Source organism: Saimiri boliviensis, chromosome 1 (genome assembly GCF_048565385.1).
Source record: "Saimiri boliviensis isolate mSaiBol1 chromosome 1, mSaiBol1.pri, whole genome shotgun sequence".
Taxonomy (NCBI): domain Eukaryota; kingdom Metazoa; phylum Chordata; class Mammalia; order Primates; family Cebidae; genus Saimiri; species Saimiri boliviensis.
The window spans coordinates 28,672,059-28,688,098 of NC_133449.1; the positions used below are offsets into that span (position 1 = coordinate 28,672,059).

General features: G+C 38.1%; 1 protein-coding gene and 2 non-coding genes across 3 annotated transcripts in view; all 3 read left to right on the forward strand.

Moving 5' to 3' along the window:
* WDR43 (WD repeat domain 43) overlaps positions 1 to 16,040 on the forward strand; it is a 64,226-nt gene that overhangs the window by 32,078 nt on the left and 16,108 nt on the right. Inside the window, exons 9-14 of the mRNA XM_003941522.4 lie at positions 1,014 to 1,100; positions 2,547 to 2,678; positions 4,548 to 4,679; positions 13,393 to 13,479; positions 14,810 to 14,841; positions 15,783 to 15,846. Coding sequence (XP_003941571.2) covers positions 1,014 to 1,100; positions 2,547 to 2,678; positions 4,548 to 4,679; positions 13,393 to 13,479; positions 14,810 to 14,841; positions 15,783 to 15,846 — 534 coding nt within the window. The remainder of the gene's footprint in view (positions 1 to 1,013; positions 1,101 to 2,546; positions 2,679 to 4,547; positions 4,680 to 13,392; positions 13,480 to 14,809; positions 14,842 to 15,782; positions 15,847 to 16,040) is intronic.
* On the forward strand, positions 1,596 to 1,673 carry LOC120362227 (small nucleolar RNA SNORD53/SNORD92). Its single transcript, XR_005578187.1, has one exon. It is a non-coding gene; the product is annotated as a small nucleolar RNA SNORD53/SNORD92 (small nucleolar RNA).
* On the forward strand, positions 2,963 to 3,040 carry LOC120362228 (small nucleolar RNA SNORD53/SNORD92). Its single transcript, XR_005578188.1, has one exon. It is a non-coding gene; the product is annotated as a small nucleolar RNA SNORD53/SNORD92 (small nucleolar RNA).

Sequence of the window (16,040 nt, forward strand, 5' to 3'; positions counted from 1 at the left end):
GAGCACTTGAAATGTACTCTAAGTAAGTTCCTAGTGTCTTACTAATTGGTCAGTACAGGTATGACTTATGTTGAATTTTGCTTAGTTACACAAAATGTAAATCTTAATAAAAGGGTCTCTTAGTATTAGCACTCATTGGATTTTCTAAGTGGAAATGTAATGGGCAGTGCAGTGATTTAAGTGTTCACTACAGATGTTTCTGTGAAGACTTGGGAGTTATTGCAAGCACATACAATAAATAGGTTATTTCTTAAGCTTGCATTAAAATACTTTTACTTCGTATGGTCCTCAGCAAGACTATGAATGGAATATTACATGCCTATACATACTTAACATGCATGTGGTTTAATAAAAGCGAAAAAGGAAAGTGCTAAGCTGTAAACATGGCTCCTTGCCGTATGTGAATTCCCCCTCTCTGGTTGCAGCCATTGTTGACTATTTGTTTTGCATCTTTCCTAATATTGATTAGTTACGTGGGCATATAGAGTTATGTATCACTTTAAACCTTTATTGCTACATATGTAGTTTGCTATATCTGACTCCCCCATCCCATTTAATACCATGTCCGGACATACAGATGTATTTTGTGAGTCAGCAGTGGGATCTTTGACTTGCTTACGGAAAGGACAATGGGAGAGTTAAGGGTAGAACCATTTACTATTTTGAGCACAAACTGTTTTTTAAAAGGATGATGAACTGATACGATTTCTGTAAAACCTCTGTTATATTTAAAAAGTTCGTTGACCTTTAAAAACAATAAATGTGAAAAATTCAAGCAGTTCATAACTGAGGAAAGTAAACCTTGGTACCCGATGTCTTCAGAGTTACCATTTTTCTTAACTGCCATCAGTCTGAGTGATGCTCATAATTAACAGTTGAGTTGGAAAGCTTCCTTACTTTTTAATATTTTACAAAAATAAGTAATCATTTAGTTTTCATTTTGTTCTTATTCCCAGTTGCTTTGTTTGACACTTTTTTTCCCTTTCATCTCCTTTAAAAAAATATATTCTCAGGCTTTAAACACCAGGGAACCTCATATGTGTTTAGTAAGAGATATTTCAAACTGCTGGACCCCCAAAGTGGAAACAGCTATAACAAAGGTGAGCACATTAAAAAGTTGAAGTTTTAAGAAAAAGAATATTTCTTTGGGTGAATCGAATTGCTATGTAGTATTATGATTAAACTGAGTTTATCTATTCTTTAATATCTTTATTCTCTTATAAATTTTGTGGGATTATGGTTTTAGATGTCAAGATTGTACTCCTGGTTTGTTAAGTGAATAGACGATTAGCAGTTGAAGATCTTGGATGTGGTTCCCCTGCCCACCATGCATCATCATCTGGGCCAGGAAGAATGTAGGAATAAATATCAGTATCAGATTTATCAATGGATGGTTTTTATCAGTCTCAATACTTAAAAGAGCATCACTTTGCTGAGAGGAATGCTGTATTTCAGGGTGTGATAAAACCATCATGGGGCTGGAATTAATACCACAAGCATAGGAGGAGCATCATGGTGCTCTATTTTGCACGTCACCTGGTGTCTACATGTAGATACCGTGTTCCGTGGTTCAGTGAGACAGGGAAAGCCAAGACTTGCTATGATGACATCCATATGGTTTCGCTGCTATCTGAGTTTCAGAGATGACACCTTTCTCTTGGCTGTCTGAGCATTTCTGGCAAAGCTTGAATTCTAGAGGTGGTCATAAAATGTGTAACTTTAAAATTTTGAAAAACTATTGTGTCCTTATGTAATCTGTAGATTTTGTTTCTTTTATTTATTTTTTGAGACGGAGTTTCGCTCTTGTTACCCAGGCTGGAGTGTAATGGCGTAATCTCGGCTCTCCACAACCTCCGCTTCCTGGGTTCAGGCAATTCTCCTGCCTCAGCCTCCTGAGTAGCTGGGATTACAGGCACCTGCCACCATGCCCAGCTAATTTTTTGTATTTTTAGTAGAGACGGGGTTTCACCATGTTGACCAGGATGGTCTCGATCTCTTGACCTCGTGATCCACCTGCCTCGGCCTCCCAAAGTGTTGAGATTACAGGCTTGAGCCACCGCACCCAGCCTCTTTTTTTTTTAAGCCGGTCAAATTTAGTAGTGGGGGCTTGTATGCCAACGTTAGTGACATTAAATAGTGATAAGTTTTGATAGCTCACTGCCATCAGACCAGTTGGGTTTTACTCTTACATAGTATTGTAAGCTTTATTTTATTTATTTAAAGACGAGGTTTCACCATGTTGGTCAGGCTGGTCTTGAACTCCCGACCTCAGGTGATTGGCCCGCCTTGGCCTCCAAAGTGCTTGGATTATTGGTGTGAGCCACCACCCCCAGCCGTATTGTCAACTTTAAATTCAGTCTTCCAGATTGTCACTTAAAACATTTAGTCAACTTTCAATTAATGTATCTTTAATTCATATCATATTAAATTAGTTACATTGCATTTTTCCAATAGAAGAGCCCTTTAAAAGCTGTTTTCTCATTGAGGATACATAAGGACTCAGGTATGATTTCCTTTTTCATGCTCTGGCCATACCTGTTGAACAGGTGAGGACACCAGTGATGAATTCTGAAGCAAAAGTTCTGGTGCCTGGGATTCCTGGTCATCATGCAGCTATCAAGCCTGCTCCTCTACAAACCGAGCAAGTAGAGAGCAAGAGGAAATCAGGGGGAAATGAGGTAATGCAACCACTGACTGTGTATTTGAGTCCTGTGATTTAAAATTACTGGGAGATTCTATCAGGTGTCTTGGATAGAGCCAAAGTTAAAGCTTTAGAAATTTACTGAGATTTCTGCTCTTACACTCTCTTTTATCTTCACCATCATAGGTTTCAAAATTCTAGATTGTCCCCTTTGGGCTCTGTTTAACGGAGAAGACGGAACCTTTAGTAACTAAAGAGGGTGCTGTTTCGGCCATTAGTAGTTAGCTGGGCAACATGAAATTGAATAAGTCAAGCCAGGACTTGCTGTGATGACTATCATTGGGTTTCGCATGTTGCTGAGTTCCAGTGATGCCTCCTTTCTCTTGGCTGTCTGAGCAATCCTGGCTAGCTTAGTGCCAGTTGGTATCTAAAAGTGATAGTCATTATAACTGCGTAAGTGTTTATGATCTTCATTTTTTTCTCAAACCCCAGATCCTTTGTGGTTACTGTATATATCTGTGCAGAGGTTTTTTTTTTTTTTTTTGGGGGGGGGGGTCCACATTCTTCCCTCTTATATAAGGCATCTGAAATTTTAACTGTTTTATTCTTACAGAAATACTATGGTTCTTTAGTTGATTTTACTTTAATTTTTTATTTATTGTCCACTTTTGAAGGATAATTTAGCTGATTTTAAAGGTGTTTATTGGGTGGCGGGGTGGGGATAACATAGCTTCATAAAACATGGTCGTAACACGTTCATAAAAATTACTCCTCAGCTGACTTTAAATAAAGTACCAACTTTCTTTGGCTTGGTCTAGATTCAACTTTATAATTTCTCCATGTCCTTTTTAATATGTTTTGTGTTAGGATAAACCAAGTACATCTGTTTGCTTTGTTAGTCATAGAACAAATTTCTTTTTGAAACAGTTACCAAGGGGCTGACAGAACATGTTAGAGTTGCGTTAATCAGGGATCAGTTCTATACAATTGAGAGTGATTTTATTGTTGTTGTTGTTATTGTTGTTTTTATTTCATTTTGGAGACAGGGTCTCATTCTGTCACCCAGACTGGGGTGCAGTGCTTTGCTCTCGGCTCACTGCAGCCTCCACCTCTTGGGCTCAAGTGATCCTCCCACCTCAGCCTCTCGAGTAGCTGGAACTACATATGCATGCCGCTATGCCTCGCTAATTTTTTTGTAGAGACAGGGTTTTGCCATGTTGTCCAGGCTGTTTATCGAACATCAGGGCTCAAGTGATTGGCCTGCCCCAGCCTTGCACAGTGCTGAGATTACAGGCGAGAACCACCACACACAGACCGTAATTGAGTTTTTGTAGGGCATATTGCATCATGTTTATTTACACGTAAATTTGAAGTATTTATCAAGGACACTTAGTTGTAGTATAGCATATTCTAGCTAATACATCTTTATTTGGAGCTCACTAATAAAAATAGGAAGACATTTTACAAATTGTTTTGGGACCATAACAGTCTTTATACCCTTTAATAATAATATCTTGTTTCCTCCTGCAGATCTGAGGGTGATATCAAGGGATAGTTAGAGTGGGGCAAGCGTCTCTGAGAATAGGTCTTTTCTTGTGTTTTAGAATCAGACACCAGGTCCTTGCCTTTTCTGAATCTTCATATACAAGGCTTTTTATGCATTAACGTTTTCAAACCATGTGCTTCTTGGGCAGTTGTTTTTTTCACTAGAAGCTGGAAGCTTAGATTGCAGATGTCTCACCTGTCTCTAACATTGGCGTTATGCTAATGAGATTCTCTTGGAATAAGAATGAACATATTAGTATTTTCCAGGGTTGAGGTGTAAATTCTGGTTTTTTTTTTTTGGTCTCCAAACTGCTTTGAGTCTTGTCTGGTAACACATTAACAAATTCTTTCTGTTACGTAGGTTAGCATTGAAGAACGCCTGGGAGCAATGGATATAGACACACACAAAAAAGGAAAGGATGACCTCCAGACGAATAGCTTTCCAGTTCTTCTTACCCAGGGCTTAGAAAGTAACGATTTTGAAATGTTAAACGTAAGTATTATAGCAATTTTTAGCCTAATTAATATGGTTAATATTTCTTAGAAAATGATTGACGTAGCATATTCACAGCTGTAGAGCCATCATGCTACAGAGCCATTTGGAATTTAATGTGAGTTTAGTAAAACGTGTATCACTTGGTGGCATTATACAGGCAGTCACCAATCTACAAAGGGATTGCATTGAATTATTTTAAACCTGGAATGCATTTTCTCATAGAAATATTGTTCTGAATTATTAGGTTCTTAGGCTTTAGTTCACAAAAGCCTTTATAAATATAGTGTAGCTGAACGATAACACTCAGCATTCTAGATCACAATTTATATTTTTTTCTGTAGGAAAATGCGTTCCTGAGTTTTTACTCTGGATTCCAGAAACTTATTTCCCCCTGGCCGTGAGAGGGGGCAGTGAGGTGGAACCTTGGCAATGGGTAGGAGGCTTGGGGCAAAATTAAGAGGGTTGGGGGTGATGTTGTAAAATATGTAGAGGTAAAAGTACTAGAAACTTTGTACAAAGGGAGGCATTTATAATTTCTGTGTAAGTTGGTGACTGCTTGTATGAAGTTACTCAGTTTGATTCTCTTAAATTCTACAGTTTGACAGCATTCTGTCTAGAAAATATAAGTGAAAAACAGTTGGATTCAAGCACTGCCTGATCAGATTAAAGCAGTTCCCATTTGCTAATGCATTTATTCTTAATGGCTTATAGCAGTTATGATTTCATTGAGTGTCAATGTGACTTTAATCCATAACCCATGAATAGTATCTCTGATTTTACTTGATCTTTTTTTTTTTTTTTGGATACATTGATCCTAAAATTACTTTTTTTTTTTTTTTTTTTTTTTTGAGATGAATTCTTGCTCTGTCTCCCAGGCTGGAGTGCAGTAGCGCAATCTTGGCTCACTGCATCCTCCCTAGTTCAAATGATTCTCCTACCTTAGCCTCCCGAGTAGTTGGGACTACAGGCGTGTGCTGCCATGCCCAGCTAATTTTTTTTTTTTTTTAAGATAGGGACCAGATTTCACTATGGTCTCCATCTCCTGACCCTGCCTGCCTTGGCCTCCTAAAAGTGTTGGGATTATAGGCGTGAGCCACCATGCCTGTCCCTAAAATTACTTGTAGAATAGTTTGTGAATGTATGTATTTTGGGGGTGGATTTTAGTTTACCATGGCATTAGAAGCCTGGGTGAGGATTTGGTGAAAAAGAAGCTGTAGGAAACAATTGCCAGTGTTTTTGAAATGTAATATAACTTAACTGTACACATTGCCCACTAGGTACAAATGAATCAGGTACCAATTTTTTCTACTTTTTCTTTTATTTTTATTTATATATTTTTTGCGATGGAGTCTCGTTCTGTTGCCAGGCTGGAGTGCAATGGCCTGATCTCAGCTCACTGCAAGCTCTGTCTCCTGGGTTCAAGTTATTCTCCTGCCTCAGCCTCCTGAATAGCTGGGACTACAGGCACGCTCCACCATGCCCAGCTAATTTTTGTATTTTTAGTAGAGATGGCGTTTCACCATGTTGACCAGGATGGTCTTGATCTCTTGACCTCATGATCTGCCTGCCTCAACCTCCCAAAGTGCTGGGATTACAGGTGTGAGTCACCATGCCCGGCCTCTTTTCTTATTAAGACACATTTCAAAAACATTTAGAATAGTACAGTGGACCATCAAGAACTCATTAACTAGTTTAAAAAATTATTAATACTAGCCAGTCAACTGTTGATTTGTTATAGTCACACTTGTCTCCCCAAGTTATGATGAAGCAGATCTCAAATGATCACCTATCATTTTATTCATAAATATGCCCCTATTCAACTTGAAACATCCTTTTACAAAAAACCATAATCCATTGTTGCACCTAAAAAAAAGTAATTTTTAAAAAATTGTCAAATATGATTAGTGTTTGTATTATTTCTCTGATTGTCTCATACTTTTGTTTTTATTTTTGCTTTCTTTAAAATAAGATTCCAACAGAGTCTACACTGTGTTTAGTTGGTGTGCCCTTTCTGCCTTTTGCAGTTTTGTTTTTTGGAGAAGTTAGGTTATTTGCCCAGTAGAGAGTTCCATGTTCAGGATTTTGTATACTGTATCATTGTGGTATCATTAAATACATTGCTTTGTCCATCTTGTTCTCTATATAGGTGAGATCTAGAAGCTTGAAGATCTGGCTCTAGATCTGGTTAGATCTATAAGCTAGAAGAGATTCAGTGTAAAATCTTTTGGCAAGAACATTTCAAAGATGTTAATGTGTAATTTTCATTAGGTGTTAGAGGTTGTTGAAAGGCAAAATAAAATGCTGTTTATGAACACACTTTTTAAATTGTATAGGTTACTAAGGTAGAAATAATAGAGAAGTGGTTGAATGATGAAAAATTGTGTGCTTGAAAAGTTAGTAAAGAGTGTATACACACGTGCCGCCCCCACCCCCCACCCCCATTTTAAAATGAGACAGGGTCTCACTCCATCACCCAGGCTGGAAGGGCAGTGGTGTAATTGTAGCTCACTACATGAACTCCTGGGCTCAAGTGATCCTCCCACCTCAGCCTCCCGAGTAGCTGGGACTGCAGGCATGCCTCACCACAGCCAGCTAATCTTTAAAAAGTTTTTGGTAGAGACAGGGTCTGCTGTGTTGCTCAGGTTGGTTTCAAAGTCTTGTTCTCAAGTAATCCTCCTGCTTCAACCTCACAAAGCGCTGGCATAAAATAACCCTTTAAAAAGTTTTATTCTATGTATGTATATATGTATGTATGTATGTATGTAAGTAAGTATATATGTATTTGAGGTGGAGTTTCGCTCTTGTTGCCCAAGCTGGAGTGCAGTGGCACGATCTCAGCTCACTGCAACCTCTGCCTCCCAGGTTCAAGCAATTCTCCTGCCTCAGCCTCCCGAATAGCTGAGATTACAGGTGTGCGCCACCACACCTGACTAATTTTTTTTTGAGACAGAGTCTCGCTCTGTTGCCTGGGCTGGAGTGCAATAGCACACTCTTGGCTGACTGCAGCCTCTGCCTCCCGGGTTCAAGCTATTCTTCTGCGTCACCCTCCTGAGTAGCTGAGATTACAGGCACGCACCACCATGCCCAGCTAATTTTGTATCTTTAGTAGAGATGGGGCTTCATCGTGTTTGCCAGGGTGGTCTCGAACTCCCGATCTCAGGTGATCTGTCTGCCTCAGCCTCCCAGAGTGCTGGGATTACAGGTGTGAGTTCCACCGCTCCCATCCAAGTGAACCCCCTTTTTTTTTTTTTTTTTTTTTTTTGAGAAGGAGTTTCGCTCTTGTTACCCAGGCTGGAGTGCAATGGCGCGATCTCGGCTCACCGCAACCTCCGCCTCCTGGGTTCAGGCAATTCTCCTGCCTCAGCCTCCTGAGGAGCTGGGATTACAGGCACGTGCCACCATGCCCAGCTAATTTTTTGTATTTTTAGTAGAGACGGGGTTTCACCATGTTGACCAGGTTGGTCTCGATCTCTCGACCTTGTGATCCACCCGCCTCGGCCTCCCAAAGTGCTGGGATTACAGGCTTGAGCCACCGCGCCCGGCATGAACCCTTTTTTAAAAAAAGAAAAGAGTGGATGTTTCCATAGTATATTACCTAGGAGATTAGCATTTACACATTCTGTACTCTTAAAAGAAAGAGAAAGTAACATTTTCCTTTTAAAAAAGTTTTCCCCCTTCCCCAAAGCTGCCTTACGAGGATACATAGTTAGCAGGATATTAAAAATAGGAACAAAAAAATAAGGGGAACAATGACAGGGATATGACAGAGGAGCTTCTAAGAGGCTAATACTGTCTGTCATAGAAAACCTGATATTAAAATGAATGGCATTTGGAAGGTGGAATTGTAACTCAGTGAATTAGCCTGAAGCTTATGCTAAAAGAGAAGCGTAGTTATTTATGTAATTGATGGCACTCAGAGGAGATATTTTTAAATATTTAAAAAAATATTTAAGTTAAACATTTTTTTTTAAATTAATTAATGAATTTTTTTTTTTTTTGAGACGGAGTTTCGCTCTTGTTACCCAGGCTGGAGTGCAATGGCATGATCTCGGCTCACTGCAACCTCCGCCTCCCGGGCTCAGGCAATTCTCCTGCCTCAGCCTCCTGAGTAGCTGGGATTACAGGCACGCGCCACCATGCCCAGCTAATTTTTTGTATTTTTTTAGTAGAGACGGGGTTTCACTATGTTGACCAGGATGGTCTCCATCTCTTGACCTTGTGATCCACCCGCCTCGGCCTCCCAAAGTGCTGGGATTACAGGCTTGAGCCACCGCACCCGGCCCTAAACATTTTTTTAATATTTAGAAAAGTATTTAAGTTAAATATTTTTAAAAAGTTTCATTTATAGTAGTACCAAAAAATACCTAGTAGTACCAAAAAAACTATATCTAAAACAGGTAACTCTCTACACTGCAAATTATAACAGAAGTTAACAAACACCAAAGTAAATAAAGATCTAGGCTCTGTTCATAGGTTAGAATATTCAGTATTTTAAGAGTTGGGAGTTCTCTCCAAATTAATCTACATATTTAATCCATTCTCAATTAAAATTCCAGCAGTCTCTGTCAGCCACCTTCATAGAAATTGCCAAACTGATCTTAAAAGTTATGTGGAAATGCAAATGATATGAAATAACCAAAGAAATTGTAAAGTAAAGAGCAAGTTGGAAGAATCACCCAGTTGATTTCAAAATAAAGCTGTAGTAGTCAAGATAGTTTGTCATTGGTGAAAAAATAAATATAGATTTAGGAGCCAAAACAGAGTCCAGAAATAGACTACATAAATTGGAAAAAAATGGATCTCAATTTTATCTCACCTTACACAAAAATCAATGTAAAACAATGATTTTGTAGACTTGACTGTAAAACCTAAAACTACAAGACTTCTAGGAAAAAAGAGGAGAAAACCTTTGTGAATAAAACAAGAGTGGGGAAAGATTTCTTAGATATATCACAAAATGCATGAAATGTTAAAGAAAAAAATTGGCTGGCCGGGCACAGTGGCTCATGCCTGTAATCCCAGCACTTTGGGAGGCCGAGGCAGGTGGATCATAAGGTCAGGAGATTGAGACCATCATGGCCAACATGGTGAAACCCTGTCTCTACCCAAAAAAAAAAAAAAAAAAAAAAATTGGTTATTTGAACCTCATCAAAATTATTAGAATGTTCTTGGAGAAACAGTGTTAGGAGTATAAAAAAACAAGCTGAGAGCTGGGAACAAAGTACTGGCAACTCATGATAGACCGAGGATTTGTATTTGGACTCAGAAGCAATTGGTAAAGGTTTGAACACACTTCACGGGATAATTCAAATGGCCGGTAAGCACGTGTAAAGGTATTATGCATTATTAATTACCACAGAAAGGCAAACGAGAACCACAGTGAGATGAAGCTTACTTACCCCTTGTAGGTTGGTAAAAATGAAAAAGACAGTGATACCATCTTTTGGTGAGGATGTAGAGCAGCTGAAATTCTGTGTTGCTGGTAGGATTGTAAAAGGTATAACTACTTTGGAAAACAATTAGTTTATTAAAAGTTGAGGATAAATCTACCATATTATTCAGCCATTCTGCTGCTAGATATTTGCCAGGAGAATACCACACATATGTTCATACAAAGACTTGTTCATGAGTGTTCTTTGTATTGGCCCTAAACTGAAAAGAACAATGTCCCTTAACACATAAATGGAGAAACAAATTGTTTAGCAATATGAGGAATGTATTGCTAATAGACCAGTGGTATGCGTGAATCTCAAACTAAGGCTGTGAGAAAGAAGCCAGGCATAAAATAATATAAATTCCTAATTATATAAAAATTTTAGAAAAGCAGTCCAGTATATAATTTGGTAGCTGCCTGGGAATGGGAGTGGAAGGAGGGATACATTATAAAGGGACCCAAGGAGACCCAAGGGTGATACAGTGTTTATTTTGATCACAGTGTTTGTTTAATGGGTGAAGAGTATGTCACACTGATCAAGCAGTGCACTTTAAATATGTGCTGTTCATTATGCTTCGTTTGTACTGCAGTAAATTGTAAAAGAAAAATCTTGTCTTCTTTTTTATTTTATTTTATTTTTTTTTTTGAGACGGAGTTTCACTCTTGTTACCCCGGCTGGAGTGCAATGGCGCGACCTCGGCTCACCGCAACCTCTGCCTCCCGGGTTCAGGCAATTCTCCTGCCTCAGCCTCCTGAGTAGCTGGGATTACAGGCACGCGCCACCATGCCCAGCTAATGTTTTTTTTGTATTTTTAGTAGAGACGGGGTTTCACCATGTTGACCAGGATGGTCTCGATCTCTTGACCTCGTGATCCACCCGCCTCAGCCTCCCAAAGTGCTGGGATTACAGGCTTGAGCCACTGCGACCGGCTAAAATCTTGTCTTCAATACCACCTTCTTTGTAGTTATAACTATGGCTTATAGCAGGCGTCCCCAAACTACGGCCCGCAGGCTGCATGCGGCCCCCCTGAGGCCATTTATCTGGCCCCCGCCGCACTTCAGGAAGGGTCACCTCTTTCATTGGTGGTCAGTGAGAGGAGCACAGTATGTGGCGGCCCTCCAATGGTCTGAGGGACAGCGAACTGGCCCCCTGTGTAAAAAGTTTGGGGACACCTGGCTTATAGGGTTGTTTCTTTACATACATCCTTAGAGAAGTTAATGAGCCTGACTCCTCTGTTTATTATCATTTAACTTAGTTTGGAATAATGGATTTTTATTTGCTTATTTTAAATTAGAAAATTATTGCTGTAAGAGCCTTTGTCTTTGGTGGGCATGGAAGTATCCAATAGCTTGTTAAAAATTCTTCTGCCCTACAGTTTGGAATAACTTCTGAATAGCTAGGCCATACTTTTTTGTCTGCAACAGTTCTGGTTTATACCTCTTTTTATCTTGGTGTAATTAATAGTGACTTCTTCCGTTCACAGAACAACTAATTATATGATCATTATCTATTTAGAGCACTAGTGGATTTCACAAACCTCCTATCTTTTAGTCTATTATGTTTCAGTCCTTTAGTTTATTAAATAAGTTTTTGGTATATGTAATGGAGAACAAGTTCAGGGTCATATTCATTGACCTGATGCACTGCCACTCTATTTGGCCATTTAAGACAGTGAAGCCCGGTGGTTTAGGTGAACATCTTGTGAAAATTGGAGACTGTCAGTACAAAAGCATGTTGTATAACAAAAGATAATTTATAGACTAGTTCATGCAGAATGTTTCCTATGGCCTCTAGATCATTGGAACTTTGTGCTGTTATTTATAATGAAGAGATGAGTTGAGTAGTATTTAGTATCACCAAGCACCTCTTGGATTATTGTTAAAGTTAATAGCAGCATAGTTTGTTTTGAATCTTGTCTTTTGGCTATTTGAAAATGAAAGTTTAGGTTAAGATTATTAAATCAGTATTGTCTATCCCTCAGTTCTTCAGTAATCATACATAAAATGTTTTATTTTTTTTGCATAAGAAACAAAATATATATAATTATGTCAATAATAGTTTCTAAATAGAACTTGATGCATTTAGAAGGGCTTAGTGTAAAGGTGGCTTCACAAGCAAATTCAATCCATAGGGAATTCTGAAAAAATATTTTGGGAACTGTTAAAATAGGTTGGAAACCAGACATGGTGGCTCATGCCTGTAATCCTTATATTTTGGGAGGCTGAGGAGGAACCTTTGCTTGAGCCCAGGAGTTTGAGATCAGCCTGGGCAACATAGTGAAACCCCATCTCTACAACATAAAAATTAAAAAACTAGCCAGGCATAGTGGTGTGCTCAGCTACTCAGTGGAGTAGTCCCAGCTACTCAGGATGCCCAGGCAAGAGGATCACCTGAGCCCAGGAAGTCGAAGCTGCAGTGAACTGTGATCATGTCACTGCACTCCAGCCCGGGCAGTACAATGAGGCCCCTGTTTCAAATAAATAAGTTAGTAGGTTGGAAATTGACTTTCCCTGTTTTTCCCTTTTGGTGCTACTGCTGTTTCTGTGCTGAGCATGATATTTATAGCAACAACCATCATCAAAAAAATACACCATTAGAAAGACTCTCTTTGACTAAACCCTTTTGAAAGGACCCTAATTTTCACCTTCTACTTCTGTAAAGCATGTGGGGCCTGAAGAAGTTGAACCAACTGCCCCAGTTGTGCTTCTGAGGGGCAGGACTACAACTGATCTGCTCTGTGTCCTTTGCTGTAACCCATTGTGGAGACTCAACCTCTACTATAGATGTACCCTTAACGGGTTTTGATTCAAGCTCTCATCATGTCATATTTTGATTGGCGTAACATTTTACCCAAAAGTTGACACCTAATTTAAAAGGATTTCTTTCTTTCTTTCTTTCTAAGTAATCTTACTGTGTTTTGCTCACTCTGGGTTGGATACAGCTCGGATTTCATAAAATAGAGGTTTGGGAACATCTCTAAAGTGGCTTATGTCTGCATTCAAATGTCTAGAGATGTTTTAATAAAACACAAAGAAGTAAAATTACTTCAGTAATGAAGTAAATTTAATGATACCCAAAGACTGCTTGTCTAGTTTCCACAAGACGTAATATTAATACTCCATTTAGTCCCGCCAACCTTTACTTTTGCTATTTAGTTTGTAGTTTATTGCCTCTGTCTTAAATGATTTGAAGAATTCATTTTTACAGACTTTTTTTCTGTAGTGTCTTTGGCTTGTGAGTATGCTCATCTTAATAATTTTTTTATTTTCTCACAGAAAGTACTTCAAACTAGGAATTTAAACCTTATAAAGAAGACCGTATTAAGGATGCCCCTGCATACTGTTATTCCATTGTTGCAAGAGGTAACTGACCATTTCATTTTAGTGTCCTAATCCATGAGTTAAATGGAAAATTTAGTAGTTAGAGAAATGGATTTGTGATATGTGAGGACACGTGGCGTTTAGAGTGAATAATGGATGGAGGAAAGTACTTTGGACAGAAAAAGTGAAATTGATTAATTCCTGGGCAATGAAAGGAAATGTCATTGGCATTTTTACCTTTATTCCACTAATGGCTATGGTGTGTCTGTTTACCCGGAGGCATTTGGAACTTAAAAGTGAACACCAGAATGCTGTATGTACAGGATGCCATCTACGTGGAAATGATTGTTGTAAACACCCCAATATAAACCTCCCAAATTCTCATTTTTGTTTTTTCCATTATGTCCTGTGAGGTACCTTAACCTAACATTGAAACCATTTTTTATGTGTTGTTTTTTTAATCGCAGCTGGGTTGTTAAACTCCGACTGGCAATATGGAATTGGTGGTGGGAGGACTGCTTGAGCCCAGGAGTTCAAGACCGTAAAGTGCTGTGATTACACCTCTAAATAGCCACTACACTCTAGCCTGGGCAACATAGAAAAGCCCATATTTTTTTTTTTTTTAAAGTATACATAATTTCATGGAAACTTGGCCTACAAGAGTGGGTATAAATTGTAAAACATAAGGCCTAAAGAATAAATATATTCTTTGTAATTAGAAATTATACTTGGATTACATTTGTCTAACATGCTGATGAAGTATTTTGCAAGAAGAGTTTTAATATTAGCAGTGTGGGCTGGTGTACCGTTATTGGTGTGGGAAACCTCTGTACTTAACAAACAGTGTCATGTATAGAAAAAGCTGGTCGTATGTTTTTATAGTACTACCTACTTGAAAAATTTGCCTAGCCTTGATTTCTTTTCTTTGTATTAAAAAAAAGATATTAAAAAAATAAGAGAAAAAAAAATTAAAAAAAATATAATTTACACAGCATAAAATTTAACTCTTAAAGTATAATTTTAGTGGTTTTTAGTATGTTTGCAAGTTGCACAGTTGTCACTCCGAAAAGCAATCCTGTATCTCTTAGTGGTCACTCTCATTCTCCGTTCTCCCTGGGTCCTGGCAGTCACTAAGCTGTTGTTTGTCTATGGATTTGCCTGTTCTGGACATTCGTTGATATAAGCCCTATTCTAGATTTTATCAGCTAATTACTCTGATTATGGGAGTCTATTCATAGACTATATTATGTTGGTTTAAAATAGACTATTTATTAGAATAATAATTTCTCCGTATTGTCCTTGTATTATAGGAATTGGCAGACACTGGCTGCCTCTGAAGTGCTGTTGTTAATAGTGTTTTTCTCTCCTTTAGCTTACAAAGAGGCTACAAGGACATCCTAATAGGTAAGATGTTTAGGTGACTTATAAATAATGTTGTCTGACAGCATGAAATGAAATATTAGGTCGTTCTGATTTCCGACTAATAAAACTCTTTAAGTGTCAAATATTAGCCCCCTTATCTCCCTTATTTTAAGTTGAATTATTCTTATTCTTAGCATTTAATAGTTTTCTTTTGGAAAACTCCTAAATAGATATTTTAACTTTATTAGCAGGTCATTAAAATGATTAGTCTTCTTTTTATTTAATAACAGTGTTGATATTGTAAAGTTGCCACTTATAACACGCTGAACCTCTGATATTTGCTTAAGACTCTGTAAAAATATATTTTAGCTAAAAGACTAATTTCTGTGTCTTTTTTCTTGATAATCTGATCAAACATTTAACATCTTAAAGATCCTAAGCTTATATTATTATTAGTATCTAGATAGTTAAATATGTAGTTTTTCTTAAAAAAATTTTTTTTTCTCATAGGCTCCATTAGCCTTCTGAGCTCACAAAAGAGGAAAACTAAAGAACTCATTTTGACTGTTTTTTGCAAATTTTTGGTCTGTATTTGCCTTTTAATGTTAATAGAGGACTTTGCTATTCTTGACAGAATAGATTTTTATGTTTATCATTAACATAAAATGCAAAATCATTCGAACTCAGTTTGGATGAAGACTGCTGCCCAAGCTTGGATTTTATTCTTGAACTGTTTTAGAGGAAGGGGTTTTGTCCTGTTCTCTGATGTGGCCCCCAATCCCTGACCAAGATCCATGACACGGATCTCAGATAATCTGAAAGAAAAAATGGGCTGTGATATACGCAGTGACTTACTTATTACAGTCATCTTCACAGAGCAACATTTGTAGATCTTCACTTGTATGTCTGTGTTTTCCTAACAGCTCTGTTTTATCTACTTTTGAACTTGTGAACATTAGCTTACCTGGATTTTTTTTTTTCAGTGCTGTGCTAATGGTTCAGTGGCTGAAATGTGTGTTAACAGTTCATGCATCATACCTGTCCACGGTGAGTCTTTTTCAGCTACAGTTGCTGAGTATGAATAGTTTGGCTTTGATAAGGATTGTAAACTTTGGCTGAATAAAACCATCCTTTCTCCATCTATCCTTCAGCTGTTAGATGCTTCCTTTAGAGATTTTGTTTTACCCCAGGTGCAATGACATGAGCCCTTTCATCATGTTGCTGTTGTGGCCTTTTATAAA